General features: G+C 44.2%; 1 protein-coding gene across 6 annotated transcripts in view; it reads left to right on the plus strand.

Annotated features, from left to right (window-relative positions):
* SORCS1 (sortilin related VPS10 domain containing receptor 1) overlaps positions 1 to 27,421 on the plus strand; it is a 455,367-nt gene that overhangs the window by 395,979 nt on the left and 31,967 nt on the right. For all 6 annotated transcript variants that reach the window (XM_070432324.1, XM_070432327.1, XM_070432328.1 and 3 more), the window contains exons 19-22: positions 7,966 to 8,152; positions 16,135 to 16,268; positions 19,100 to 19,223; positions 25,110 to 25,222. In XM_070432324.1, coding sequence (XP_070288425.1) covers positions 7,966 to 8,152; positions 16,135 to 16,268; positions 19,100 to 19,223; positions 25,110 to 25,222 — 558 coding nt within the window. The remainder of the gene's footprint in view (positions 1 to 7,965; positions 8,153 to 16,134; positions 16,269 to 19,099; positions 19,224 to 25,109; positions 25,223 to 27,421) is intronic.

The raw sequence follows: 27,421 nt of genomic DNA on the forward strand, positions 1-27,421 counted from the left end.
TGTTTCCAAAACACAAGTGGCCAAGGTCCTGACCTCGCTACACCACGACGTCTAGATGGAGTGCAGAGGCTTTTATCGTAGTCATTTATCTACTCATACAAGCCAAGTGTTCCTCCTGCCGTATGGTAGGCATTCTGTTCCATTCTAAGCCAGGCACCAAGTGCAGAAGACACAAAAAGGAACTTATGAAGCTTGCTGTGCCTTCAAATACAGGGTGCTGTAGCTTATTTGCAAGTGGAGATTTAAATCATTTTGATGTTCCAATGGGAAGTTCTTGATATAAAGGGCTAGGCAAGTCCCAAGGATCATAGTCCTCAAAGAAGAGCCCAGCCATCTGCATTTCATTAGAGAAAAGGTGACATATCATGTATCCAGTCAAATGATTGTGTGGGTCCTTAGTCTGGTCTCCCTGGCTTTGTCACACATGAGGTCTCTGATGAGTTCATAAAACGTATGCACTGCCCTCCTCACTGTTGTGAATGTTCTCCCTTCAGGTCAGGGTGTCCAAGTTCTGGGCACTTGGAGAGACACCTGTGGTATAAAGCCATCTCTGAATAGGGAAGAGGAGGAGGCTGACTCTGTATTCCGCAATGATGAGATATCTAGATATCTTGATACTGTTTTCCAGGGCTCAGTTTTAAAAAGGAAAAGAAGCTCATAGGGCATGATTTGAACCAGACATCCAGGAAAGATTCTCTCCCAGCGGATTTAATGAGGCAGCCCCAGCTTTCAGCAAGAGTAGTGCCTCCTGGAAGGGATACCAAAAAGGACCAGCATGAGAACATGCGTGTTCAACTTCCTTTTATCATAGACGGATGTGTCTGTACCAGAAGGGCTCAGTTTACTGTTATAAAATAGCAGGTCCAGGACAGGTACAGTATTTGATTCCTGTCTAGACTTATCTCACTCTCTGTTGAACATATGTCAACCGGGATCTTTGCAGGCACACCTTACACTTGCATGGTCATCTGTAGAACCTGGCATCTTACACTGGGCTCCTCTTCCATCATTACTTAATGAAGAATTGGATGCATGTTGGCATTCCTCTAAACTTCTAAAGGGTTTCAGTTACTGCAGCTTATAAAAGCTGTCTGGTTTCACATGTGAGTGTCTCCCTTCTTCAGCACCCACCTGGGAAGGAGCACAATAGAATAGTTGAGAGTCTTCTGTGAACAAATAGTAGGCATGGTGAATTTGGAGTTAAGAACAGCTTGATTCAACCTCATCTTGTGATTCTATGCAAATTTTAGCCGTCTTTTAAGTCTGACTCTTTTAGGGTTGAAGATTAAATGAGATATTATATAGACAGCAGTTATTATTTCTGGCTCAGGGTTTCAAGAAATGTTCTCTCTTCTCACTTAATGACCATAAGGAGATGTAGAACAATCTTACTTGCACACTTTATGAAATAAGTCACATGGCAGAGTTTGGATTGAATAACACAAGTTAGATAGCACTTCCCTCCATATGCTCATGTCCACAGGCTGGTGGGATGTTTTGTTTGACGGCCAGGATACATTGTACCTTAGTTGTCTCCTTTCCTGCTTCTGGTCAAGACCTCGCTAACCTGATTCTACACCTACTAACCTCAGTCTACACCTATTAACCTCAGTCTACACCTACTAACCTCCGTCTACTCCTACCTTAAGAAGGGTTGCTCAAGCCAGTGGTGGGCTACTTTTACTTCATGCTCTTTCCCCCTCCCATAACCTAAATATCTTTAGCCTTGAGAATGACTGAAATATCTGATTTCTGTTTCTGTCATTCAATGCTCTTAATGATATTTTGAATCTTACTTGTGTTCCAAAGAGCACTGGAATAACAACCAAAATCCAATATCAAAGTTGGCTGTATCTTGTCATCAATCTAACCTATATCTGTGTTACCTTCCAATTAGTTCTCATATACTTAACCAAGATTTACATGTTTACAGTGATAGCAGAGACCAAATAGTGTGTGTGTTGTTGTTTTTACTGTTTCTTGTGCTATGCAATACTCTACCGCCTATTAAATCTGGTGAAATCTTTTCTTCCCCTCATTTGTTCCCCCTCTCTCTTAACCCTGCTGCTCTCCCTGCCCCTCACCTCACTTCACCCTCAGCCAGTGTTAACAGGCTGGGTTATATCTGCTGGCACCTTCCCCTGTACAAACACACACAGGCTTATAGTACTTACAATGGTGCACAAAAATAGATTTTACTATAGTCACTCCTCTACAGTGTACTTATTTTGCATACACTTTAAGGACGCCTGAGTCAGGCCCACACTGAGGTTCTGCAGGGACCAGGCTCTGGCATATGAGCCCAGTGTCTACCTGCCCCAGGTCCCTAACACAATTGGGAGCGTCTGGGAGTCTCATTCCGGTCTGAAGCTGTCCCTGTTGAGTCACTGCCTCGTTTGTTTTCCCATTTTTCTTTGAGCCATGTTACAGGAACTGATAGGTTCACACACCTTTCCTTCCTCAGGCTAATCTTGGCTTCATTGAGGCATTTGATGTATTTGTTTTTCTATCACAGAGTCAGTGTTGCCCTTGGAGAATCTCCATATGGGTTTCCTTTGGCTTTTGTGCCTTTCTCTGGCATTTCTTTTGAACTAGTATTCTCAGTTCTGTATCTATATGAGGGCATGTGACTGAATGGCGTTCAGGCTTAAGAATTGTATATGATAGTTTAGGTATTTGCCAGCCTAGGTTCTGTTTCCGGTATGATGACTTGTAAATTATTAGCTTAAAGCTACTCAGTTATACACAACATTTTCCCAGGTGCTCATTCCGAATACCTATTGTTTCCCATGTTCTCTCTCTCCTCTATGGCTTGAGCATAAGTGCTTCACCAGAGAGGGAGGGGGCATAAGAATGGTGTATGGAGGGAACGTTTGAGATCTTGCTTCCTGGCAATTGTCAGCAGCTTGGCTCAGTTAAACTCTTAGAAAAATTCTCAAAAAAAGAAAAAGAACGTTGTGTAGACCTCCTGACAGCCTATGCTTCTACTTGTAAACAGAAGTGTTGTCAAGGGGGAAACAGGTAGCGCCAGGAATAGAGACTAACAAGAAAAGAAGAAAGGGATGCCCTGTCTTTGCCATCATCTTCCGCTCACTCTGAAAGGTATCTCAAGTACCATTCAATCAAAGAAGCTCAACAGGGCTGAGCTGCATGGGTAGCGTTAAACCACAGATCATCCTAAACCCTTTCTTTAGGTCTCTCTAGCTGAGGGGCTTTAGGCATCTTACTTAGCCTGTCTGTGACCCAGTTCTTCTGGAATATCAAATAGGAATGACACCTGTCCTCGCTGTCTCCCAGGATTCCTAACAGTCAAATGAGGTAATACGTAAGAAGGCACTTTGGTGAACAAACATTAGAGATGCACCATATTCAAATTTTCTTCAGCGAAAAAGAACCCTCTGTGGGCCCTGTATTAGCTACTGAGGATACGGTCATGAAGGACACACCTCGGCCCTTAGAAGTTTACACAAACTGCCCTCATCTCACCTAGCAGCTCGTTTTCCTAGACAAGTGAGCATGGATCCTGGAACTTCTGTTTGTGCTTATGTACCAGTCGCCAACAATGGATTCAGATCTTCCTGTCTGACTTTATTAATGTACCCTTAGCACTGGGCATCCTAAGACGTCCTGGGAAAACTTTAGCATCCCACCAAAATAAAATAAGGACAGTGTCAGCTTGTCCTGGACTATATGTTCATCTTCAGAATTCCATCCCATGAAAAACTAATGTTCAAGAATCTGAACCCGAGGGCCCCAACCCTTGGTGCATCCCAGCATCAGTTATAGACCTTCTCAGACCACAGCAGGGCCTGGCATCTTCCCCAGAGGTCCTGACCCAGGAGGTTGGTTTGGGATGGTAGCTGGACATCAGCGTTTTTCCTTTAATTTTTGTAAGAGAGGCTGATATCAAAGGTTGAGATTCCCTGATTTCAAAACTAATAAACCATGGGAGTTAATTTTGCCAGGAAGGTGCATATAATTTCCTGTTGCAACTCATATTTCATTTTACCATCATCTGCCCTGAGCTCCCTTAATTGGATTCCCAGAAATCGCCTCTTTCTAATTTAGCCTCTGTATTGTAGCCAGAGTGATATTTTTGAATTAAAAAGTATCATGCCATTATCCCCCAAACCCCTGCTTAAAACACTTGAATGGCTTCCCAGCTCTTAGGAAAAAGATCAAAATCAGAAACTTGACCTACAGGTCCTAAAATGTTACTTCCTCCCCTCCAGTCTCATTTCATAACATGGTCCTATTGTGTCTGTATCTCCAGCCTCCTTCAACTATGCCACCCACTTCTGCCATGGGGCCCTTGCATGTCTGTTTCCTCTGTCCTCATTGCCAGGACTCCTTGCCTCCATCACATTCACTCATGTCCTTTGTTTGATTCATGTATTCCTTTGCTTTAAGCTTCCTCAGCTCAAATATCACTTCTTCTGGGAAGCCTTTCTCTATGTTCTTAATCAGATCAGATCTTCAGTATGCCACCTCTCGCTATTGTATAGGTTTATAATGTCAGGCCCTCTCCTTCATATGACCCCCTACAATCTCTTTTGTTTACTATTGAGATTATTTATTTAAAGGCCATTTGTCTCACTAGTAGTCTGTATGCTCATGAAACCCTGGACCATATCTGTTTGGTTTGTTTAGTCATATCTATTTTTCTCATTTAGGGCAAGACACGAGATAGACACTCAATAAATATTGATCAGTTGGTTGGTTGGATGGATGGATGGATGGATGGATGGATGGATGGATGGGTGGATGGATGGATGGATGGATGGATGGGTGGATGGATGGGTGGATGGATGGGTGGGTGGATGGATGGGTGGGTGGATGGATGGATGAGCAGACATCCATTTAAAGCCAGGCCAGCTTGCCTAATCAAATGGTGACCTAGGACTTTGGCAATCTTCCCTTTGCCCTGTTTCTTAATCTCTGAAAGGAGTTGCCATCCCTGCCTCAGATGATAATTACAGCCCAAGGAATTCAGAAGCTAATGTCAGGTGAGCCCAAAGTCCTGAGATTATGGTGGTATCGGGCTTACCGAGCCCTTAAGAGCCCCTGAAGGCAAAGGCATGGGATCCATGGAACAGCACTTGAGTGGGCAAAGTGACAACAGCAGGGATGAATCTGCTTCCGTCAACTGTCAGACTGGACCCCTTGAGGCTCTTGCATCCTAGTGTGGAGTACCAAGCCCAGAGGCCTGTGCCCACATCAGGAGGCCCAATCTCACAAATGCTGATGCCCTGAAGTCTACTCTGTCCCCACAAAGAATCATCTCTCTCTCCTCTCTCCTTCCTCCCCTCCATGTCCTCACTCCCTCCTGCCCTCCCTCCCTTCTTCCCCTCTCTCTCAGAAACTGTATAGCTTGTTTTATTACATGGGTAACCCTAGCTACTCCTGCTATCTCCCTGAGACACTTGTCCCAAATAACGTGAGTAGATTTAAAGATAGGCTCTTCTTCTAGGGTTGGCTGGCAGCGACTCTGTTGAAAATTCAGAAAACATGGGAGTGGAAACTGACCAGAAAGAGAATGAGAAATTGATCAGTCCACCTTGGTTGTCCAAATGAAGGACAAGTCACCAAGAATGGTTGACATTTATATTTATGAGTGATGGGAATCCAAGTCATTGCACAATGTCTAGGCTTGTAGATATTTGTTCTGCAGTTGTGAATGGAGTTTCTTGCCCACCCTAGGGAGAATCCTTGCCCATGTCCTTACTGAGAGCTGTGGTGTGCCCCCCTCACAATGCCCAGCCTGGCATAGATCAGAAGAGCAGGTCCCATAGATTCATAGGATTTGAACTGCTTTTCCTTTCCCTGTGAATTAATCTTTTAAATGTCAGCATTTTCAACTTGGCCTTTTCAAAATATGATACCATATGAACCTCACTTAATTGAAAATACATTTCTAGTTCAAAGGGTCTCTCTTCCCCCTGAAAATGGGAAAAGCTAACAAAACAAACAAATAAAAGTGTATTAAAGTATAGACCTTATGTTTTCCTGCCCACCTGCAGAAAATTTAGCACCCTGTGATTGTAAATAAGCATTAAAAGGGGCATTGCAGGTCTTCTGCAGTTGCATTGTTTTTATAGTCATTTGTTTCAATATATAATTTTACAGATCACTAATTACTCCCATTTCTATTATAACAGTGGGTTGAGTTAAGACAGGAAGGTATTATGCCCATCTCATAGACCAAAGGAGGTAGAATGACTGACAGTCAGGAAATCATCTCGCTTGTTGAAAGCCATGCTAAGATTGAAGCCTGGAGGACCCGTCAATTCTTTAGCCACAGATAGTGAATGAAATGCAACCCAGAGAGATGGGTTCAAACCCAGGACTGGTGCTAACTAGAGTTGTTAACTTTGAGCAAGTGATTAAACCTTTCATGACTGAAGTTTCTTCATCTGTAAGCTAGATGAACAAAGCCTGCTTTTCTCTCCAGAATAAGATTCCATGAAGAATGAGATCATTTTGATAGTAAACAATGCTGAAGTATAAAAGAATTAACCATCATTATCTTAAATAATAATAGAGCTGCACTATCCGGTTTGGCTCAGTGGTTAAATTATTGGCCCTTGGACCAAAGGGTTTTGGGTTGGATTCCCAATCAAGGGCATGTGTCTTGGTTGCAGGCTCTATCCCTGGCCCTTGTTGGGACCTCATTCAGGAGGCAACCAATCAGTGTGTCTCTCTCACATCGATATTATTTTTCTCTCTCTCTCTCTTTCTCCCTTCTTCCACTCTCTCTAAACATCAATGGAAAAATAGCCCGAGGTGAAGATTAATAATAATAATAATAATAATAATAGGGCTGAGCCTAATGTCATATCAGGTGTAAGGCAAGGTGTCTCATATCCTGTTTCCAGCATGGTCAGGGAACCAGAAATAAAGCAGGGGACTCAGGGGTCCAAGCACATGGGAAGTGTTCTGTGACGGTGTCAGGTAGGTGGCATATTTAAAACCGTGCACACCTTTTTTATTCTCATGGATGGTAAGTGCCGGAGTTCTTGTCCCAGCATCAAGAAGGGTTCAGGAATCTGGAGAAGGGGCTATACGTAGATGACATAGGAATCCAGAGACTAATAAAGAATCCGGAGACGAAATATAATTTTGAAAGGCTTTTGGGGGTCAGAGGAGCTTAGCTAAAGGAGCCAAGATCCAAGATCTTAAGTCTAAGGTCTTAGGTTCTCTCCATCCCCAGGATCCCATGCTTTTTATTAATACAACTTGTCCTGAGGCGAGGCAGAGATATACACTTCAAAGGGTCAGGGTTTGGTACAGAGTCCATTGTTAGAATGGGGGAATTAGCCTACGGCTGTTCAGGTGTTTGGCCAGTAGGAGGCAATAACATGTAGATTAAGATGCCTTTTAGCTGTCTGGCAGCCACAATCAGTTTCCTATTCAGGTGGCCTTTAGCCATTCCCAACAGGTGACTACATGTGTGACTCAACCCTGTTGAGTCCCCAAGTCTCATCAACCTTTTGATGAAACTGTTGAAATTATGACATGCTGGAATTGGTCCCTGGCAGGTAAGCCTATAAGCAAAGCCTTCAGAGGAATTGGTTATCAAATTGGAGTTGATGATCAGACACTTAAATTTTCAAACCTGGAAACTTTTGGTAGGGTCAGTGCCCTTCAGATTTGGAAAACATCCATCTTAGTAAATACCTGAAGCCACAGGTGCTAAACGAAATGAGCTTCTCTGTTCACTTGTTTTTTTGTTTTTGTTTGTTGTTGTTGTTTTGTTTTGTTTGTTTGGTCTCATTAGCCTAGTTGAGCCACTAGGCTATTGCAGATTGTCACAGGGATTCTGTCACCCACAGACATATCCTCCCAGCTCCTGGAGGGAGCCAGGGTTGCCATTGTTCCTGAGCCGGCAACCAGGACAAGCCCCAGCCCCCGAGCAAAGCACCCTCGTACAGACTCCATTTCTTCTGACATTGGGCTGTTTTTTAGGGCGACGTTCAGAGGACATTCATCCAAGTGGACTTCGGTGATGGCATCGCTGTGTCGTATGTCAACCTCAGCTCCATGGAAGATGGGATCAAACACGTCTATCACAATGTGGGCATTTTCCGAGTGACCGTGCGGGTGGACAACAGTCTCGGGTCTGACAGCGCCGTCCTGTACTTACATGTAACTTGTATGTTATTACTGTTGTTGATTTATGACATCATTTAAATATTGTGCCCTTTTAAAATATGATCTAAACTTTCATATCTAGAGGAAGCTTACTAGTTAGTTACATGTAGCAGGAAGGGAAAGGAGAATAAGAGAGCCAAGTGGGGAGGAAGTAAGAAGGAAATCAAGGAGTGGAATCTGAATAATCTTGGACTCCGCTTTGCTTCAGATTTTTCCATTGCCCTTACTGGGCCTCATTGAGGTACCTGAGCACCCGAGATACAATCCCTATGTCTGGGGGCTAGGCCTGAGCAACTTGCTAAGCTATTGATTGAGTGTGGATTTTTTTTTTTTTTTTGTCAGAAATGTTTGAAAACACATGCATGGCTCAATCTAATGCATTGATAATTAGCATCAGTAAAGGAATTTCTCCCCGTTTGATTATTCTTCTACATTATATCTCACTATTAATATTCTTTTAGAGTTTTGCTCTCTTTTAAATATGTTTTTATTTTGTGCTTTCATCATCATTTATCCCCCTTATTCCCTTGTCCACCTCCACCCACACCCGTTCCCCCCACAATTGCCACAGTGTTGTCCATGAGTTCTCTAAAAGTGTGTTCTCTGGTCTGGGGATGATTTGTTGTTAGGGAGAAGATGGTATAGAGCAGCGGTTCTCAACCTGTGGGTTGCAACCCCTTTGGCGGTCGAACGACCCTTTCACAGGGGTCGCCTAAGACCATCCTTCATATCAGATATTTACATTATGATTCATAACAGTCGCAACATTACAGTTATGAAGTAGCAACAAAAATAATTTTCTGGTTGGGTCACAACATGAGGAACTGTATTTAAAGGGCCAGAAGGTTGAGAACCACTGGTATAGAGGGAAAGAGTATAAACAATGATAAGGAAACTACACTAGGAAACAGTTCCAAGGAATGTTAATGTTTTTCCCCATTGCAGGATCTAATGGTGCGCTAAGGATGATGAGTCCATGACAACTCCTCAGTCGTGTTGAGTAATAACAGTGCCATAAATGCCTTTTATAGTAGGTTTGTCAATGTCCCTGCAGACGTAAAGGACTTGTTTAAGTTCCTAGAGAAAGAGTTTACTTTAAAATGACTGTAGCTCTTTTATATGAATGGCCTTGTCCAAGTGAATTCCAAGTTTAGGCCAAGAGTATTAAGGCCAGGCAATATCCCATGCCTCTCACCTGCCCCTTGCCCATTGAACCAAATTGAGTGCAGAATGTACTGACTGAAGTGTTTTTAAGCTGCTGTGGTCCAGTAGAGGACACACTGTTTAGGGACCCCAGGAGATCGCTGGGCTCCTGAAGAATCCTGTTCTATCAGTGACTCTCCTTCTGTCTCCCTGGACCCTCATGACAGAGGACCTTCGAAGAGACACTCCACCTTCTTTCGGTTTAAACAAAGTTTTACAGAATTCCCAGGTTGCCAACTCCACCTCCCTCTTTTCATTTAAAAATGTTTAATTCTTACTGTGAGCCAGGCTTTGTGCTAGACAGGCTCTTTATGTGTGCAAGCTCAGTCCCCAAAGCAACCCTGTGAAGCAGGCACTATTGGAAACCCTACTTTCAAAGGACAGTGAGGTCCCAAGAGTTTAAATAATCTATTTGAGTTTGTAGACCTACCATGCGGCAGAGCCAGATTTCAGACTCGGGCCTACCCGCCTCAAATCCCAGCTCTTGATCGTGAAGGTTATTGTCACTGCCAACAGCGGCTTGGGGTTAGAGGAACTAAGTCTCTATCAGCCTTTCTTCCCCTTCCACGTGTTTGCAGATTGTCCTGAAGGAGCATGCGTATTGAAGTTAGAAGCAATGCATTGCTAGTCAGTGACATAGGTTCAAGACCCACTTCAGAGCTCCCTCCCTGCTAATTGCTAACTGCCATTCCTCAGCTGTCTACTCAGACTTCCTGGAGTTGCCTCTTACCAACAAATAATCTCAAGTGATGATATCATAGGAATGATCATAAAATTTTAAAAAATGCAACGCAAGCATTGGTTGTTAAGATAACTTGCAACCAAGTGACAACACATTTGCTGAGGATGGTTGCCTTCCTAGCCGCCTGTCACTGTCCACAGTTCTGTAAGGAGGATTTTTGTTAGAAAGCTATTCTCCTTAACAATTACAGTAGCTTTATTCCACATCCCATATATGGCTGAAACAGCTACTGTACTCTAACCACGTGTAAATACTGATGTAAAATTCAGCAGTAGCTTTGTGTCTCCTGGTCTCTGACAGAGTCGTCCACAGCTCTCCCTCCTGGTTGCCCTGTGGATTCTTTCTCCCCATAGAAATGATATAAATGCTCATATCCCTGAGGGGTCCCTCCAGGCCCCAGCCCTCTCCCAGGTTTACTAAATCCAGGCAGGGAAACAGCGCAGAGCTGACCTCTGCTAAAGACCCAAAGTTGCTGAAGCCACAAGTGCTCAGCGAAATGAGCTTCTGTTCACTTGCATTTTGTTTGGTCTCATTAGCCTGGTTGAGCCACTAAATGATCTGACCTTAACCTTGGTGGAAGGTGATTTGTAATGGAAAGTTTTGTGCTCTGGTTTTAATTTTGTTAGACTCACTTTGGATTAAGAGGTTGGGTTAGCATGCCTCATACAGTGGAACCCCTTTCTAAATTATTGCCTTGGGGATAATAATTAACTCTTTTGTACTAACTGTATTAAAGAGGATTATTTTACAACTTTCACTAATTCACATCCATCCAAAACCCATGTCAAGAGCGTTTTTAGCGTGTTCTTGAGCGCCTCTCTCCTGAACGCCACAGGGTGTGTTACTCTTCTCCCTACCTCTTTACCCTGATACCCTGGCAGGCAGCGTGGGCCCTTTCAAGTGGAGAAAACAGGATTGGAGAAGTTCTGTGACTTTGACCTCTTTTATGATAATAGGAAATCATAACAAGACCATCATTGACTCGCATTCCTAAAATCTCAAACTTGAAGTGTATCCTGGCAATTTTCGGTGTCACAGTGCCAGGGTGGGGTAGGGGTTGGCATTTAGAAGAAAAAAATACAAAAACTGAGCCTGAACTGAGAGGGAGGTGCAGTGGCTGAACTCCTGGCCCCTGAACTCCTGGCCCAGTCACTCCTTTCCTCTGAGCAGTTTGTTTCTGGAATGTTGTGTGGAGCCTCATCTGTTGCGCCCTGTCCACTAGCAAAGCTTGAGTGTCAGTGATCACAGAGGAACATATGCACTTGGACTTAGCGGGTTCACAGCAGCAACTTAGCTCTGCTTGCCAGGCCTGCCCTCTGCCCTTCTCACACAACTCCATTTCCTCCACCTGGGACTCTCCCCTAATTGCCCATCTAGAACAAACACACACACACACACACACACACACACACACACACACAACATTCCAGATCAGAAAGGTGATTTGATTCCAAATCAGAGGCTTTTTAGTCGGGGTTTGCAAAGGTCATGAGAAACTAAGGGAAAGGATGTTCCTGCTGAAAGGTTGCTAGGCATGAGGGTGGGTGGACTGGGTAATCTGTTGAAGCCTTAAATGCCTAAACCCCTTGGGGAGAGTATGCACTATGCTGTGCTTATTTACAATCTAATGAGACCCCTCCCCTGAGGTGCAGCCAGGGTTGCCTTGGATGGGACAGAGAATTTAGAGGACATGCAGGTTTCTGCTCAGAACTCTGCCCTAGCTAAGCCAGTCTTGCAGAGGAAAAAAAAAATCACAGAAAAATGCAAATTTGAAGAATGGAAGGTAAAAGAAATAAAGTGGATTTCTGAGTCCTTCCCACACCTCTCTCTTCAGCTGGTGCCTTACAAAGGTGCCCTTTGCAGCTGCCTGTCTGCCCCCATCTTAGTGATCCTGTGTAGCTTTGCCACTTTTCACAAGATCATGATATTGGCCAGCAAATGCCATACTTGGATTTTGTAAGGTGTGGTTTAATGAGTCACCTGCCCAGAAATTACATGACAAAAATGTAGTGTCCCAGTCCCCATCCCAGACCCAGTGAATTAGAACTCCCACAAGTGTGGCAGTATAACCTGCTTTGAACATGTTAAGATGTTCCTTATGCTTGCTGAAGTTCAAGAAGCTCTGTTTCAGGTTCTCATCTTTATACTTTTATGCTTTTGTTTCTTCTGGTGGATTTTGAAACATTTCAGACAAACAGAAATATGATGCATACACAATATTTAATTTGGCGGTCAGAGGAGATCTCCAGAACACACACACACATTCTCTCTCTCTCTCTCTCTCTCTCTCTCTCTCTCTCTCTCTCTCTTACACACACACTCACACACTCACACACACACATATGATGTCCAGTCTCAGACGTCAGCTGTTCCATGCAGCACAGGAGGGCTAAACAAGAAAAGAGCAGGGAAACCTCATTCACACAATTCTGCAGTCCCCTCTGCCACCCTGCCAGGAAGATTCATATGGAGTGATGCACTGCCACCTGCTGTTCCTTTGTGGCATTGCAGGCACCTCTGTGATGGAGAGGCATCAGCCAGCTTGTTCAGCTCCTGTCTTGGTGCAGCAAGCCCTCTGGGACCTCCAAGGGCTGGAGGTTCACTTCCGTAGATCCATTAGGGCAGACTGCACTCTAAGTGCAGAAAATAGATGTTAAAGAGTAGGCTTTGGGGCAGCAGGAAGTAGGTGTAGTATATTAGACACCTAAAAAATAAATGAATACAAGAGGATGTGGGAGTTTGAAAGATAAATAGCACACATTCGTATGAGCATGGAACGTCTAAATATGCAGCAATGAGTTCATGCAAGCACACACATGCACACCTGAGGGTGCACAAGGCCGACATGCTGAGTGTCCTGAATGCCTCTCAGATCTCAGGGGCTTCCAGTCCCCTCCATTTGCACTGCAGCCCATCCTTGCTGTTCCTCACACATGGAGGGCAGGCGCTCTCCCCAGCGTCTGTGCTCTTGCTCTTTCCTCACCCCAGATCATCACAAATAGACACCTGGTGCCCTCCTGTACTTTATTCAGGTCACTGCTCAAATGTCGTTTCTTCTTCTGAGATACTTTCCTTGACCAGCCTACTAAAGACAGCACTCTCTCACCAACCCCATGCCTGTCCCCCTCATTAATATGTAAGGTCCATCTAGTACCAGGTGTCCCAGCACCGAGAACAATGCCCAACACGTTATAGCACTCAAAAACTATTAAAATGAACGAATGACCATATTTTAGTAACAAGATTCAGTTTTGTCACTAACAGGACACACAGACATCATCCCTCCTGTGTGTTCTGACTTTAAAATATGATTAAAAGTCCTATGTGACAGAGACCAAGAAAATGAACCCCTTTAGAATGGAACTAACCGAGCTGGTGTAGTACTTGCATTCCAGTGGATTCATTTAACTCAGATCTGTCTGAGGAGTCAGGACAACTGATGCACAAGAGGGGACCCTGGAACTGAGCCTGCAAATCTGACAGGTGCCATAAGAAAGGTGAAAAGCTAAGGCCCTGGGGTGGAACACAGCATGGCCTTCCAGAGCAAACGGGACTAGCAGGAGCCATGCAAAGTCTGAGAGCATGTGTCAAGTTCTTTTTCCAGTACCTGGATCATAGTTAAATCGTCAATAACTAGTGACTCTTCCTAGCTCTTTTGTTAAAATGGGAGAGTTTTATCGAGCAATTTCAGCTGGCAGAGCATGGGCTCTGAAATCGAGCTGCTTTAGTTCACACCCTGGAATCAAGGAAGGTCACCTTTCTCTGTTTGTTGGTCTCTAGATGGGGATGATGGCAGTGCCTGCTCCGTGAGGTTGTTGTGAGGATGAAAGGGGAATAAAAAGCCATTAGCAGAATGTGTGGTGCACAGCTGTCCCTCAGTAGTGCTGCCTTTGGTCACCTTATTGAACTATTCTGACTTATGACCAACGACTTTTTATCGTATGGCTTCTAAGCCAGAAAATCAATTCTATTCTGTATTCTGGTCACAAAGCCTCACCTCAAATTCTGTAAAGAGAGAGAAGCATGGACAAAAGCAGAGACAGGAAATTATATCATTTGTTACCCAGCGAATGTTCGAGTATCTGCTATGTCTTGGAAACTGTCCTAGCCTTATCTTTAAAGGTAAATGCACAGGGCTCTTATCCTCCCAAGTTGGCAGCCTGTGTTCCCTGTCTCACAAATGTTACATCAATATGTGTTATTATTGTTATTATAATTAGGTAATGGGGGTTTTAATTTGAGCAAGTGAATAGCATAATCCACATGGCTTTCTTGGAAAATCTCTCTGAGAACAATTTAGAGGGTGAGAAGGTACCTCACTATCACCATGCTTTGTATGCATATGTAATGTAGATACATGCAAGAATGAAGCTATACAAACACACGCATATAGTTCAAGGCCTACAAGGCCGACATGCTACGTGTCCTGAATACCTTTAGATCTCATTGGCTTCCACTCCTTCCCTCCATCTCTGCATTGCACCTGTTCGGGCTTTCTTACTATTCCTCCAACATGGAGAGCCACCTCTCCCTCAAGGTCCATGTGCTTGCTCCACCCTCACCCTGGCGCATACATTGTATTCTAGGTGCTGAGACACCTGGCATTGGGTGCCGCTTATGTGTTATTGAGGGAGGCAGGCATTGAACATGTAGGGCAGCAGGTGGATCAGGTAAGGATAGGTTAGAGGCAGAAAGTCAGTGAGAGAGTGGTAATGGCCCAGGTAGGGGGGATGGTTAGTGCATGAATCAGGGCAGGATTGGGGTAGGTGAGAAGAGCTCTAGTGGAGACATATTTCTGAAACCAAATAAATGGTGGCCTAAATGGATGTGGGAGGTAAGAAATAAGCAATCTAGATTGTCTTTCTACTTCTGGGTTGCTCCCCTGGATAAACACTGGTTTTATTCGACAGATGGAGAATATAGAATGGGGGAGAATCGTGCGTTTCTCAGAACCCTTTGGCTGCTAATTGAGTCTGGAGTCAAGAAGGTGGTTTTGGAGCCCATAGCATGTGGTCGTCAGTTGAAGGTCAGGGTGTGGGTGATATTACTCAGTGGAAGAGCATGTGGAGGGAGAAGGGGCCAGAGACAGAGACGGTATACCAGGAAACACATGTAAAGGTCAAGCAGAAGAAGAGGCGGTGATTGAGCGGGTGGAAAGGCCCGAGGCACCCCCTTCTTCTCCACCTTGTGGAATAATGGTGGAGGTGATAGATTTCTGTCATTTTCAACCTCAGAGGAAATCACATTTTTCCTGGGAACAGCGACTCAAAGGGAAGGTCAGGGTCCTAGGAAAGGTCCGAGTGGTTCTGTAGGAGGAGGATATTGGTATCTTTGTGGATTTGTTCATCTGATTAAGATTTCTGGTCTAAGGGGCCTCTATCGATAGCATCATCCTTTGTTTAGTTTAGCACATCCTGAGGAGTGAGAACCAGAGAGCTCTCTGCCCACTAAAGGATGACTTTCTCCTGGACAAGCTTAACTCAACACCAAACACAGTTTATTCTATGGTTACCTAACCAGGTGCTTTACAGACAAGCCCCCCCACCCCCACACACACACACACACATACACATTTACACGCACACAGATCTTTAAAATTAGTAAATAATAAAGAATAATTATCCTCCTTCTCTCACCACGCAACATGGAGTCTATGAGATTTTTCACAATCCCGTTTTATCACCAAGGATATAACCTCTTGGAAAGACTCTCTGTTTCCCTGTGAAACCTCCTATTATGCCTTTTCACCTAAAGACTTCATAAATTATTTGTTAATTTTTAAACTTTTACACATAAACAACTCAGACATGTTAGGCCTGGAAGAAAGTCGGTAAATGGAAAATGTTGAGATGTAGTTATTCACAATATATCCTTTTCTCCAAGGTAGCAAAACCTCCAGAGCACTTTTCTCAGGAAAATGACTGCTGTGTTCTGGAGGCATTAGAACGAGTCATGCGTATTCTCTCCAGAGCAAAGAGGTTGCAGCAGAGAAAGCTCTTTCCTCTCCATCCCTCCTCCTCTCTCCTCTTGTGCCCCAGGTCCCCTGGAGCATGTGCACCTGGCCCTGCCCTTTGTCACCACGAAGAACAAAGAGGTCAACGCAACCGCCGTGCTGTGGCCCAGCCAAGTGGGCACCCTCACCTACGTGTGGTGGTACGGGAACAACACGGAGGTGGGTCATGCTGGAAACAACACGCATGGGAGCTGGTGGCAGCTCAACTCCAACTGGTTGAAGCAGAAAGGGAATGAGATGGCTTGTGGAACTCCAGAGTCTGGGGTGGGGGTTCCTAGCCTCGGGGCCAGCAGGCCCTTAGAGCATCAATATATGTGTTCTCTTTGTCTCTCTGTCTCTGTTTCTCTGCCTGTCTCTGTTTTTCTGCCTGTCTCTGTTTCTTTCTCTCACCATGCCATCCCTACTTCTTGCCTCTGCCTTCCTCTGTGTAACTGCCCTTTTCTAGTTGGACAATCCTTTGCAGTGACCCTTTGCAGCAGCCCAAGCTTTACACCCTCACAGCTCAGCAGAGAAAACAAACCTTTCTCCAAAGTTCTAGCACAAGTCCTGGGATGGACTCTGATTGGCCAGGCCTTGGTCACAGCGCTGGGGTAGAAAGAGATGTGAAAGTCAGCCTCCTGAGAACCACATGAACCAAGATAAGGGAGGGAATGGTTCCCAAAAGGAAAAGAGGTGAATGGATACGGGCCAGGCAAAAGCAACAGATGCCCATTTGCTGGGGCTGACCAGCAGACCCTGAGCTATGGATGAATGATTACTCTGACACAACATTTGCTGTGAAAGAGAGGGCTAAGGGACTGCCTGGCTAAAGGAACCAGGTAGCCTCGATCGCCTGCCTTGTTAGGCTTTTATTGTAACAGCAGTTTGAGATAAAGTTTATCTTTTAGATACAATCGATAGGATAAGTAATCTTGGGAGGGCACATGTGTTTGCAGTGTCCTTTAAGCAAGGACACCCAAGATTAAGCATAAGGATTCCAGTAAACACCCGGGGGTCTGCAAATGTATAGACTTGTTTGGAAAGGTCAAGGAAAAATTAGGGACGCCACCTTCGGCACTCCCCTAAGTTGGAATTCTGATCAACATGGCAGGCTGTCTTCAGCACAATTCCCTTTTTTCAGAATGTCCTCCTTACAAACTTTCCAACCAAGTCTCCTGTGCTCCCCAAAACCCATTACCACCCAGCTCCCCAGATGGCCTCCTCACCTGCATCAGACATGCCAACTTCTTTAGTCAGCTTTACCCCTTCTGTTTTCCCAGAACATCCCCTGTGATCAAAAGTCAGCAGCCATTTTTAAATCAGTAGAGACCTTCACCTCATTTACTCTGAGTCCTTCGTTTGGCAGATGAACAAAAGTGAGGAAGAGGTGGACAGAGTGGCCTGCTCCAATCCCATTCAGCTGCTTCATGCAGGGATCAGATCCAAGGCCTTCTGACGCGGATTCTTATTCTCCTTATACCTGGCCATGTGCTCTGTTTCAGTTTGGAACTCACTCCATTCTCATAAATTAAAATAAGGCCCCAGAGTGTCCGCCAGCATAGGGCACAGGACAGGCTGCCCTGGACTGGAAGCCCCATCTTCTTCCAGCAGAGTCCCTGTCTCTTGATGATTTAACTGTTCTGATGCAATGCATTTTATTTTAATGCAAATATTGTTCTACCCCAGAGCTGAACTTTGGCTTTAACTCCAGACAATTTTGCATAGGCCAATGATGAACACTCCCCTCTAGCCCTGCTACAAGCCTGACAGTGGAAGGAATCTCTCATCTCTATAGTTAACATTAACTCAGCTGAAAAGAAGCCCATTTTTTATTACTTCTGAAACTATCCATGTAAATTCATCCCAAACTGAGAGGACATGACCCACAGTGAGAGAGTTGAAATCTATGTTATTAAAAGCTAGTCTTGGAAGGTGAAAGTCCTAAACAATGTTATTCTCTGTCTCCTGTTATTTACCTTTTAGCAGAAAACCACATTTTCAATAGATCATGTTGAGCAACCTTCTTATGCTGGCTTTCATCTTCCCTCTGCCATCCAGGGAATTAAATGACTTTTGATTTTAAAATTAATTAAGAAAAGACAGGAAAGAAATGATTGCGGGGAGTGAGTTGAGGGAGGTTATAGGCTAATTATCTTTTCCTTCAGGACCCTGGCATCCAATTGTAGCACAGGCACTGGTCCAAGTCATTGTCTTTATTTATTTATTTGTTTGAGTCCTCAAACCACCATCCAATTAGTACTTGTTTCCATGGAAGCTGCTTCCATGAAATGCTGATAGGCCTCTCAGAGGAAGCCCAGCCATGCCAGGCCACTCCTGTTAACTACTGTGGTTTTGGTGTTCACGGTTGCTGTGTTCCATTGCAATTTATTATGACTAGTATACCCTGGAGATAAACAACTGGCAGTTTGTAGATTTTCAGTGACTGCTGCTTAAATCTGGGTTCATATGACCCTCTCTTTTGGTCTGATCCGAATGTTTCCTTGAATGAAAGGATCTGCTTAATATGAGTAGATTATCCATAAAGACACATGTATTCCCATCAACAAGCACAACATATCAATCTTCCCAGCCCTTAGTATGGTGCCAGGAGAGAAGTGTCAAATTCAGAAGACATGGGCAGGGCTGCTTGGGGCCATAGCTCTATAGCCCCTTTCTGGTCTGGACTTGAGATGATGGGGAGGTATGGATGGAGTCAGATGTCACCAAAAAGAGCCTCCACTGATTGAAGATGCTTGCTGGTGGCTGTCTCATCTGTAACTGAAGAACTTTGGCTCGGGTAGTGTTGCTCAGTGGTTGAGCGTCCACCTATGAAACATGAGGTCAAGGTTTGATTCCCTGGTTGCAACCTTGATCCCCAGTAGAGGGTGTACAGGAGGCAACAGATCAGTCATTCTCTCTCATCAGTGATGTTTCTCTCTCACACCCTCCCTTCTTCTCTGAAATCAATAATATATATAGCTTTGCCCTTACTCCATGCTTGTTTATTCTAGCCCTTGATCACCTTGGAAGGCAGCATATCATTCAAGTTTACCTCCGAAGGGATGAACACCATCACAGTGCAGGTCTCAGCTGGGAATGCCATTCTGCAAGACACCAAGACCATTGCAGTGTATGGTGAGTACTCTGTCTTCATTGATTCACTGCTGCCCCCCTGCTCAGAGGTTGCTCGGTATCAGAGTGCCAGAGGCCGTCCGGATTATGACCTCTAACCAGAGTGCAGAGGACAGTGGTTGAGAAAGAGCTGAGTCAGGTCTGGTCTCCTCTTTTAGGGAAGAGACCCCAGCAAAATAGTAGTCACAAGACCCCAGAGGGTTTATTGTTTTGCTTTGTTTTTCTCTCCACGTGGCTCTGGTGCACATAGAGTGTCCATTTGCTCACTCACCTTAGGTAGGGTGAGCTTCATTATATGTAAGGCTCTTTCATTCCATTTGGCATTTTGATGGTGTTTGAATAGCTAAAACCGATTATAAAAGAAAATGGTTAATATTGAGGCTTTCTATAAAAGTCAACATTAAGGAATCTACCAATATCTAAATACTCTGAAAATATTTTACACAAATCTGTATCATAAAAATGATGCTAGATTAAAAGAGATGAAGGGTCATAACAGGCAGTTGTCATATACTGGATATTGATTTGAACAAGTCACTGTAATTTTGTAATCCATTGGGGAAGTTGAATATGGTCAGATTATTAGATGGAATGAAAATGTACTGAACTGGAAAGGTGGAATTATTAATTGGAAATGAGGATTGAAAAAACAGTTTATACAAATGGAGCTCATTTGGGAAATTTTTTTCTGCATAGAAGGATATTCAGATGGATGCACTGTTATTAGTGGATAACAAAAATGTAAACTTTTATTGTTGATATGGAAGTGATACATATGCAGTATGGAAATTAAAATTTAAAAAAAAGAATTTTAAAGGAGATAGGGAAAGTAAATGCTGTGCAGAGAGAGAGTGTACAAAAGGGAGGGAGAAAGGAGGGAGAGAGGATAGATAGATAGATAGATAGATAGATAGATAGATAGCCAAACCAGCTGGTGGTTCAGATAATATCAATTGTCCCAGTTCCAGAATTAATTGATTCTGATGCAGGTTCTGTTTCTTATTTCTCCTATTGCCAACTTGACCTTCACATTCAGAAAGTAATTTGTAAGCAACTTGGAACGTGTCTGAGGAGGATATTCCCTGCATAGCTGGGTGTTAGATTTCATAATGCCCCCTCCCTTTTCCCCCAACCCCCCACCCCTGCCAAGAAATTGATAAGCCCAATAGTAAGTGAAAGTAGACCAGGGCTGCGATTTTCCTCACAAGGTCCCATCAGTGAGGCAATGGCCCAGCCAGAGTTCAATCAGGAGGAAAATTTGGCTTTTCTTTACTTCTCTACCCATTTCTATGCCCTGGGTTGCATTGAATCCTCATAACAACCCCAGTGTAGGATAGGTGATATTACTGTTATTGGTGGGGGGTTTTCTGCATCCCCATCTGTTGCTGGTGAATGTGGGGTTCTTGCCATGTCACAAGAGAGGAATTTTCTGAGACTGGCACAGGAGATTGAGTGGCTTTTAGTTGTGTGAAATTATATCCATGACTTTCCAAGATCCCATTTTCCTTCATTCAGTCAAGGAAGAAGTCCAGCTGTGTCTTTAGCAGCACTAGGATTACAACCATTGCTCAAGGTTCTGTTCCATATTTGCATAGCCCAGGCTAACTTAGTTTGTGTTCCCAGCTGCAGTCCATCAGCCCATTGCCACATGGCGATGGAGGGAACATGGGTAAATGCATGGAAGCAGGAGCCAAGCCAGAGGAACAAGAGAGCCAAAAGAGAGTGAAGTATTCCGTTGTCTGGGGGATTATGTATCCCCCAATTTTCCCAGGCTTTCAGTGGCCCCACCTCCTAGCCAATTATTTTTGCTTCCAGGTTAGACCAACAGGCACCTTCCTTATGTCACCCCAACTTTATTGCTCATGCATCCATCCCCCCTTTGTCCAGTCCCTTCCCCCAGTGATCTGGAGGGAATGGACCCATGGTTCTCTGGGGAGGGTAAAGTTGCAGCTTCCTGGTAAAGCTGCCCAGATGGCAATGCTTGGCTCCCTTTTGCTTTCTTCCTATTCATAAGAACTAGCTAATTACGATGGTATAATTATTACTCTCATTTTTTGCAGAGGGGTAAGTAACTTGCCCTGTCTAGTAAGTGGTGGAACTGGGCTTCCAACACAGAACATCCATACCAAGGACTCATGCTTCTGAGATTTCCCTACTGTGCTGGCCCTCATGTCTTTTCCACCTGATGCTCTTTTTCCTCTCTCATCTTCCCGGATGGCACAGGTGTCACTAGGGGCACTGACCCATTCTTCCCACAGATGTCCCCTTGGTTAAGAGTATCAAATATTTTCTTACTAGAACAACAGAGAGAACTTTGTATTCTCTAGGCTTACATGGTCCAACTAGTCATTTTGCAGATAGGAAATTGTGGCCCAGAAATGGGAAATTACTGACTTAACATTATTCAGCTGTTCAGTGACAGATCCAATAATGATGGTAGTGCTAGTAATTAACATTGATGGAACCATTACCAGCATCTGTTCTAAGCACTTGATATATATGATCTATTTTATTGAACAGAGTTGAGAAAGGCTTATGAGAAATATGCCATAATTATCCTTGTTTTACAAATGAGAAAATATGAGGTAAGTATAGTAAACAGAGTCTAAGACTCTGAATTCAGAAGGAACATTTCTAACCACTTTCCACCACTTTGCTACTTAGTTGTTCCTCTTCCTAAAACTCCTTAAAAGGCATAATCCAAAAGAGAATCACCCCTTCAGATGGGATGTCTTCATTGAAAAAGGTGAAGTGGTTTCCCCTCCTCTAACCAAGTCCCTGAACCATCACACTTTTCTAAATTTGTCTTTAGTCAGGTGAGTTGTCCAGAGTTGCATATGAATGACTAGAAAATTGTAATGACACTTCTGACATATTTAAGGCAAATTGCAGCACATGGAGTTAGGCAAGATTTAATTCAACCTAAGCAAACGGCAGGGAGATGTTTAAACTCTGGGATGAGCCAGTGGAGAAGTACTAGAGGACTTTGGGGGATTATCAATGTAATTAGGACATCAGTGTTTGCTAATTGGTGCTTAGAAAATGAGGCTCCTGCCCCGCCCTCAGTGGTAGGGGTCTTATTTTCTTGATGATGACATTGAAAGGCATGGCTCCCTGGTCCTTGAGAAAGCTATTCATGGCTTATAGAAGATTTATATCTCAAAGGGGCAGAGAAAGACTTTACAATCGCAAGTTTGCCAAAGTAAATGCTCTCAGAAAAGAGAGTTCAGGGACCTATAGTCAGGAAGGAACCTGTCTGGAATGCAGTCAAGTTGAGGGAAACATTAAGGCCATCGTGGTCACACTGAAGGAGGCATCATATTTGGGAAGTAGACAGAGGAAAGATTATCCACCCAGAGACACATAATAGACCAGAGGAAAGAAAATCTCCTTTTTATTATTTCCTTTAATGTGCTTCAGGGCACAGGTTTACTCTTTTAATACAAAAAAGAATATATGAATATGTAGAATTTCTCTCTCTCTCAGCAGCTACTATATATATATATATATATATGCACACATATATACATATATATGTATATATATGTGTGTGTGTGTGTGTACGTATGTATGTATGTATATGTGGATGTGTGTGGATGTGGATGTGCATATGTATTATTGATGTTTACCCTTCTCAGTCCTCCCACATGCATCCCCTATTTGTTGAATGAACTTAAGTGTAATATTGCTCAGCCATCCCCCTCTACCCCGCCCCACTGTTTAACATGCTAAGTCATTTCAGAGGGAGCTTCATCATTTGTGTCCTTTTATTAAGATAAACATCTTCCCTTGTAGATGAAGTTTCTACAGTTTGATAAGAGGTTCTGGGGAAGTGAAAATGACATAAACATATCTTTGAAGTGAAAAGTTATCTCTCAGTGGGTGATTTTCTAGCACTGCCATTAACCAGGCTACTAATTAGTATGCATTTCACTGCTCTCCATCCGAACGGACATGGGGGTATTCACATTGGTAACCAGTGACTCGTCAAATAGTCAAACTCTGAAAATAGACATCTGGACTGCCACTAATGCACACCTTACCATGTAGGAGTCATCAAAGCTTGTGTCCCAGGAGTCCTTGCATTGTTAGGAAATGCAAGTGGGTGTTTATGTTTCCTGAATGTGTACGCAGCAGTGCCCTTGTTGCTGAACCCCCAAACACAAGGAACCGCTTAAGTCAAGAAATGTTAGTTAAATAGTAAATGTAGAAATTACAGAGAGCCTGCACTGTAATTCATGCATTTATTTATTCAACAGAAAAATTTAATCATTAAATGACTCATAGATAGGAATTGAAAAGCCATGAACAGGAAACTATTTCATAGAGCCAGGAATACAATACCCCTTTCCTCATTGCATTTATATTCCAGTGGGAAACAGACAATAAAAACAAAATAATTTAAGCAGCAAGAAATATGAAAAAGATAAGCAGGGTCGTATGATGGAGGGTGTTTGAGTTGGTGAAAGGGAGGATACCAAAGTGGCTGGTGGGAGGGGGTTCTCCCAGGAGAGCCTGAAAGATAAGAAAGTTGAGAATGCTATAGTCTAGGGACCTGAAAGCATGGTGCTAATGTGGGCAGATTGAGGAACCCAGGGAAGGACAGGGGCCTGGAGTGGGGACCCTGCGGGACATGAGGCAGCAGAGAAAGTCACTATTGGGTTGTGTGGGATGAGGGGGCGGTGGTAAGAATCTATTAAATTGTATCCCACATGCTATGCGGAGCCACGTGCCAAATGCTGAGCTGAGTTAAGGGTCTGAGCTATGCTCTGAAACCCAGCACCATGCTGGGGCCAAGGCTACACCTTCCATGTGCGGATGCCCACCAGTGACTGACTAAGACAGGAATCCCAGGGCAGATCCATTCCTGGGGCACAGGGGACTCCTCTGGCTGACTTTGGCTGGAAGACTCTCCCACAGTCTTTCTGAACCTCCCACAGACTGCAGAGCCCATCTGTGGTCACAGTCAGGGGTGCTCAAGCTCCTGTGGCTTTTTCTCCAACTCTCTCCTCATAAAATTCTCGCTTCTGTAACCCCACCTACTTCCTGGAGGAGTGGGACTAACTCAGGGACCAGGGAGACAACTAAGAAAACCCTTGAACTGAGGAGCTTTAAATTCCATTACATAAAACTTTCATGCAAACGCAAAATAGCAACAGAATGTAATGGAATCAGGGGCATGGAAAGGGAGCAGACTGACAATTCTCGGGGGGAAGGAGTGTGGGGGGTGAGGGAAGAGATTGGACAAAGATCTTACACCTATGGACGAGGACAGTTGGGGGGGGGGGGTGAGGGCCTGGGGTGGGGTGGGAAGCGGATGGAGGGGAGCTATGGGGGGAAAAAGAGGAACATCTGTAATAATCTGAACAATAAAGATTAAAAATAGCAACAGAATGACGATAATAATAATTATAAGTATGCAATCATGTAATAATAGTGAAAGTGTGTGCAAAATGCAGTTGTGCCATAAAAAAGAAAATTAAAACAAAATGGGAGAGGGCACTCATTTAGTAAATGCTCTAAGTTTGCATGGAAGATGGGAAACATGGGCATTCTAGGCAAGGGATAGTGTGTGCAAAGGCCCAGGGTCATGAACTTGAGGTGCCTTCAGGGCGCTCCAGGTCATTTCATGTCAGGAGTACAGAGTCTGGAACTGGGGGACAATGGACAAAGGCTTCAGAGCTGAACCAGGGCCTAGGGCTTTGTTCTGGAAAAAGAGGAGTGGGAGATTGCAGGGATGGGATATTGAATTTGCCTTCTAGCAGGGTCTTTCTGGTGAGTATGGACGAAATGGACCCTCCATTAGGGCTTTGCATACAATGCAAAGTATACCGACTTCTTGAGAGAACTACTTGACTTACAGCGATCACCCTACTCTTGTGTTCCCAGAGGAATTTCGATCTCTTCGCTTGTCCTTTTCTCCAAACCTGGACGACTACAACCCGGACATCCCTGAGTGGAGGAGGGACATCAGCAGAGTCATCAAAAAGTCCCTGGTGGAAGTGAGTGCACACGGTTCTCTCCTGCCCAGGCTGAGAAGGGACTGTCCCTGAAGAGCTTCACGGTGAGGGAATCCTTATGCAAAGAAACGACAGGAGAGATCTGGAGCCCCTGGGAGATCTATCTGATATCTGCAGAGCTGAGCTCCGCGATTACAGATGCATCATAGATGCTTCCGGGGGGTGGAACTGTAAACAAATATGTGGCCATGAACTCTACTCAGAGAAGAGCGTGGGAGTTTGTGATGCAGTCAGATCGCAGAGTTCATGATGAGCCACTAGTAAGTATACAATCAGCGTCTGGTGTTACGTGTCTTAATGCTGAGAGACACAGTGTGAATCCAATTAGTAAGAGCAGCCCTGGGTTCCAGCTCCACAGACGGTGAGCATAACAGCAGTGAGCACTCGGAACATGATGGTTAGTCATCCTTCTCTGACCAGGTCTTTTAAAGGCATTTGTTGCCTGCAACAGCCCTGACAGGAAGGTATTATTTGTCCTCATTTTGCAGATTGAGCAACTGAGGTTCAGAGGGGTTAACTTGCCTAATGCCTCAAAGCTAATAAATGATGAAGGTAGAAGGTTGAGTTGAAGGCTCTGAGTCCAATGTCTGGGTTGTTACCTGTGAAACACAGCTCCTGGGGTTGCTGGGAAAATAACCAGGTGATGCGATGTATCCCTCTCTAAGCAAATGTCACTGGCATTTCGAGAAGACACCTTCTTTTAGACACACTGCCCTGTGCGTACTCCACGTTCATGAATGATCAGAGGAGGGATGTCTGCTTATGGAGCTGCTTGGAATTATTGCACACACCCAGAAAATCAGAGATGAGAGACTTTTTCCTCGGGTATATTCTTAGCCCCCAAAGGAAAGTCAATGTAGGTGTACCTTTTTGTACATTCTCTCCTGCACCCAATACGTGATAGTAAATGCCACAAAGAGATATTGGCTAAAGGCATTCAGATAACCTTGCTCAGAAAACTGATCTTGCATCCACCCTTTTAGCAAACAGCTGGCCTGTCCCATAGTCATACTATTATTTTTGTTGATATTTACTTAGCACTTACAATATTCCAAAACTCTTCTCAGTGCCATTGCAATTTTAACACATTTCATCACTAAAAAACTAGCTCAGGATGTGGATAGTATGATTATTCCCATTTTACAGGCAAGGAAACTGAACTTAGAGATATAACTTGTTCAAGGTTACACTTAAAATTCAGGTTCTGGAGTCAGACCATCACGGTTTGAGTCTTGATTTCATACTTTCATAACCACTCCACTCTCCTTCCATCCTTTGTCTTATTATATGGAGAAACAGGGGTAAACGGAACAGTGTGCTGTGGATGGGGTATCTTCAAACACCTCTGGGTACATGCCTTCTCAACATTTGTCTTCAGGACTCCGCATCCATGACATTATGGGTGGCTAAACATTATGGCCACCAGAGGGCGCAGCCGCTAGACCACAGGACCCACTGGAATAAGCCCTTCTGCCCTTGTGGCTATTTGGCTCTGTTTTCTCTCCTCTGTGTCCAAGAGAGATGACTGACGCCTGCCCTTCAATGAACTCACTGCCCTCCTCCTTCAGTCTGCAGTGTTCTAGGGATCCATGTCCCTATCGATCTCCCAGGCAGCTGTTCAACGTCCCCACATGATTTATCAACCAGGCATTAGCTCAGCAGTGATCAGTTTTTCAGGCTGATTTCTCTTCATATTTATTGTCTGGGGATCAGATGCCCTGAGCCTCCACCTTTCCACCAGCTGTCTAGTGGGCTAGAAATGACTGCACGAGAATATTTCTAGGCTGACGTATAGCATAGTAAGCCCAATGCAGAATAAACAGGCTCAACATCCCTCAGGACAGGCTGTGATGGATAGAGGCAATTTTAAAAACTCCCTGGTTCCCCAGTCCCGAGAGGCAGCTGACCCAGCTCTTGGTGCCTAGTGCCCCACCCTGTCTTTGGCCATTTTCTTAAGTCCTGAAGTATCACATTGCCAAGTTTACCGTAATAAACCCAACAAGAGGTACAACTTGCGGTCAACTTATTTGTACTTTTCTTGTTCATTACATGACAGAATTAAGGCAGGGGAGGGGTAAGAGATCAACCAAAGGATTTGTATACATGCATGTAAGCGTAACCAATGGACACAGACAGTAGGGGGGTGAGGGCATGTGCTGGGGGGCAGGAGCAGGTGGGGAG

This window comes from Myotis yumanensis, unplaced genomic scaffold, assembly GCF_028538775.1.
Source record: "Myotis yumanensis isolate MYYU_CA2020_CCGP unplaced genomic scaffold, mMyoYum1.0.hap1 SCAF_13, whole genome shotgun sequence".
Taxonomy (NCBI): domain Eukaryota; kingdom Metazoa; phylum Chordata; class Mammalia; order Chiroptera; family Vespertilionidae; genus Myotis; species Myotis yumanensis.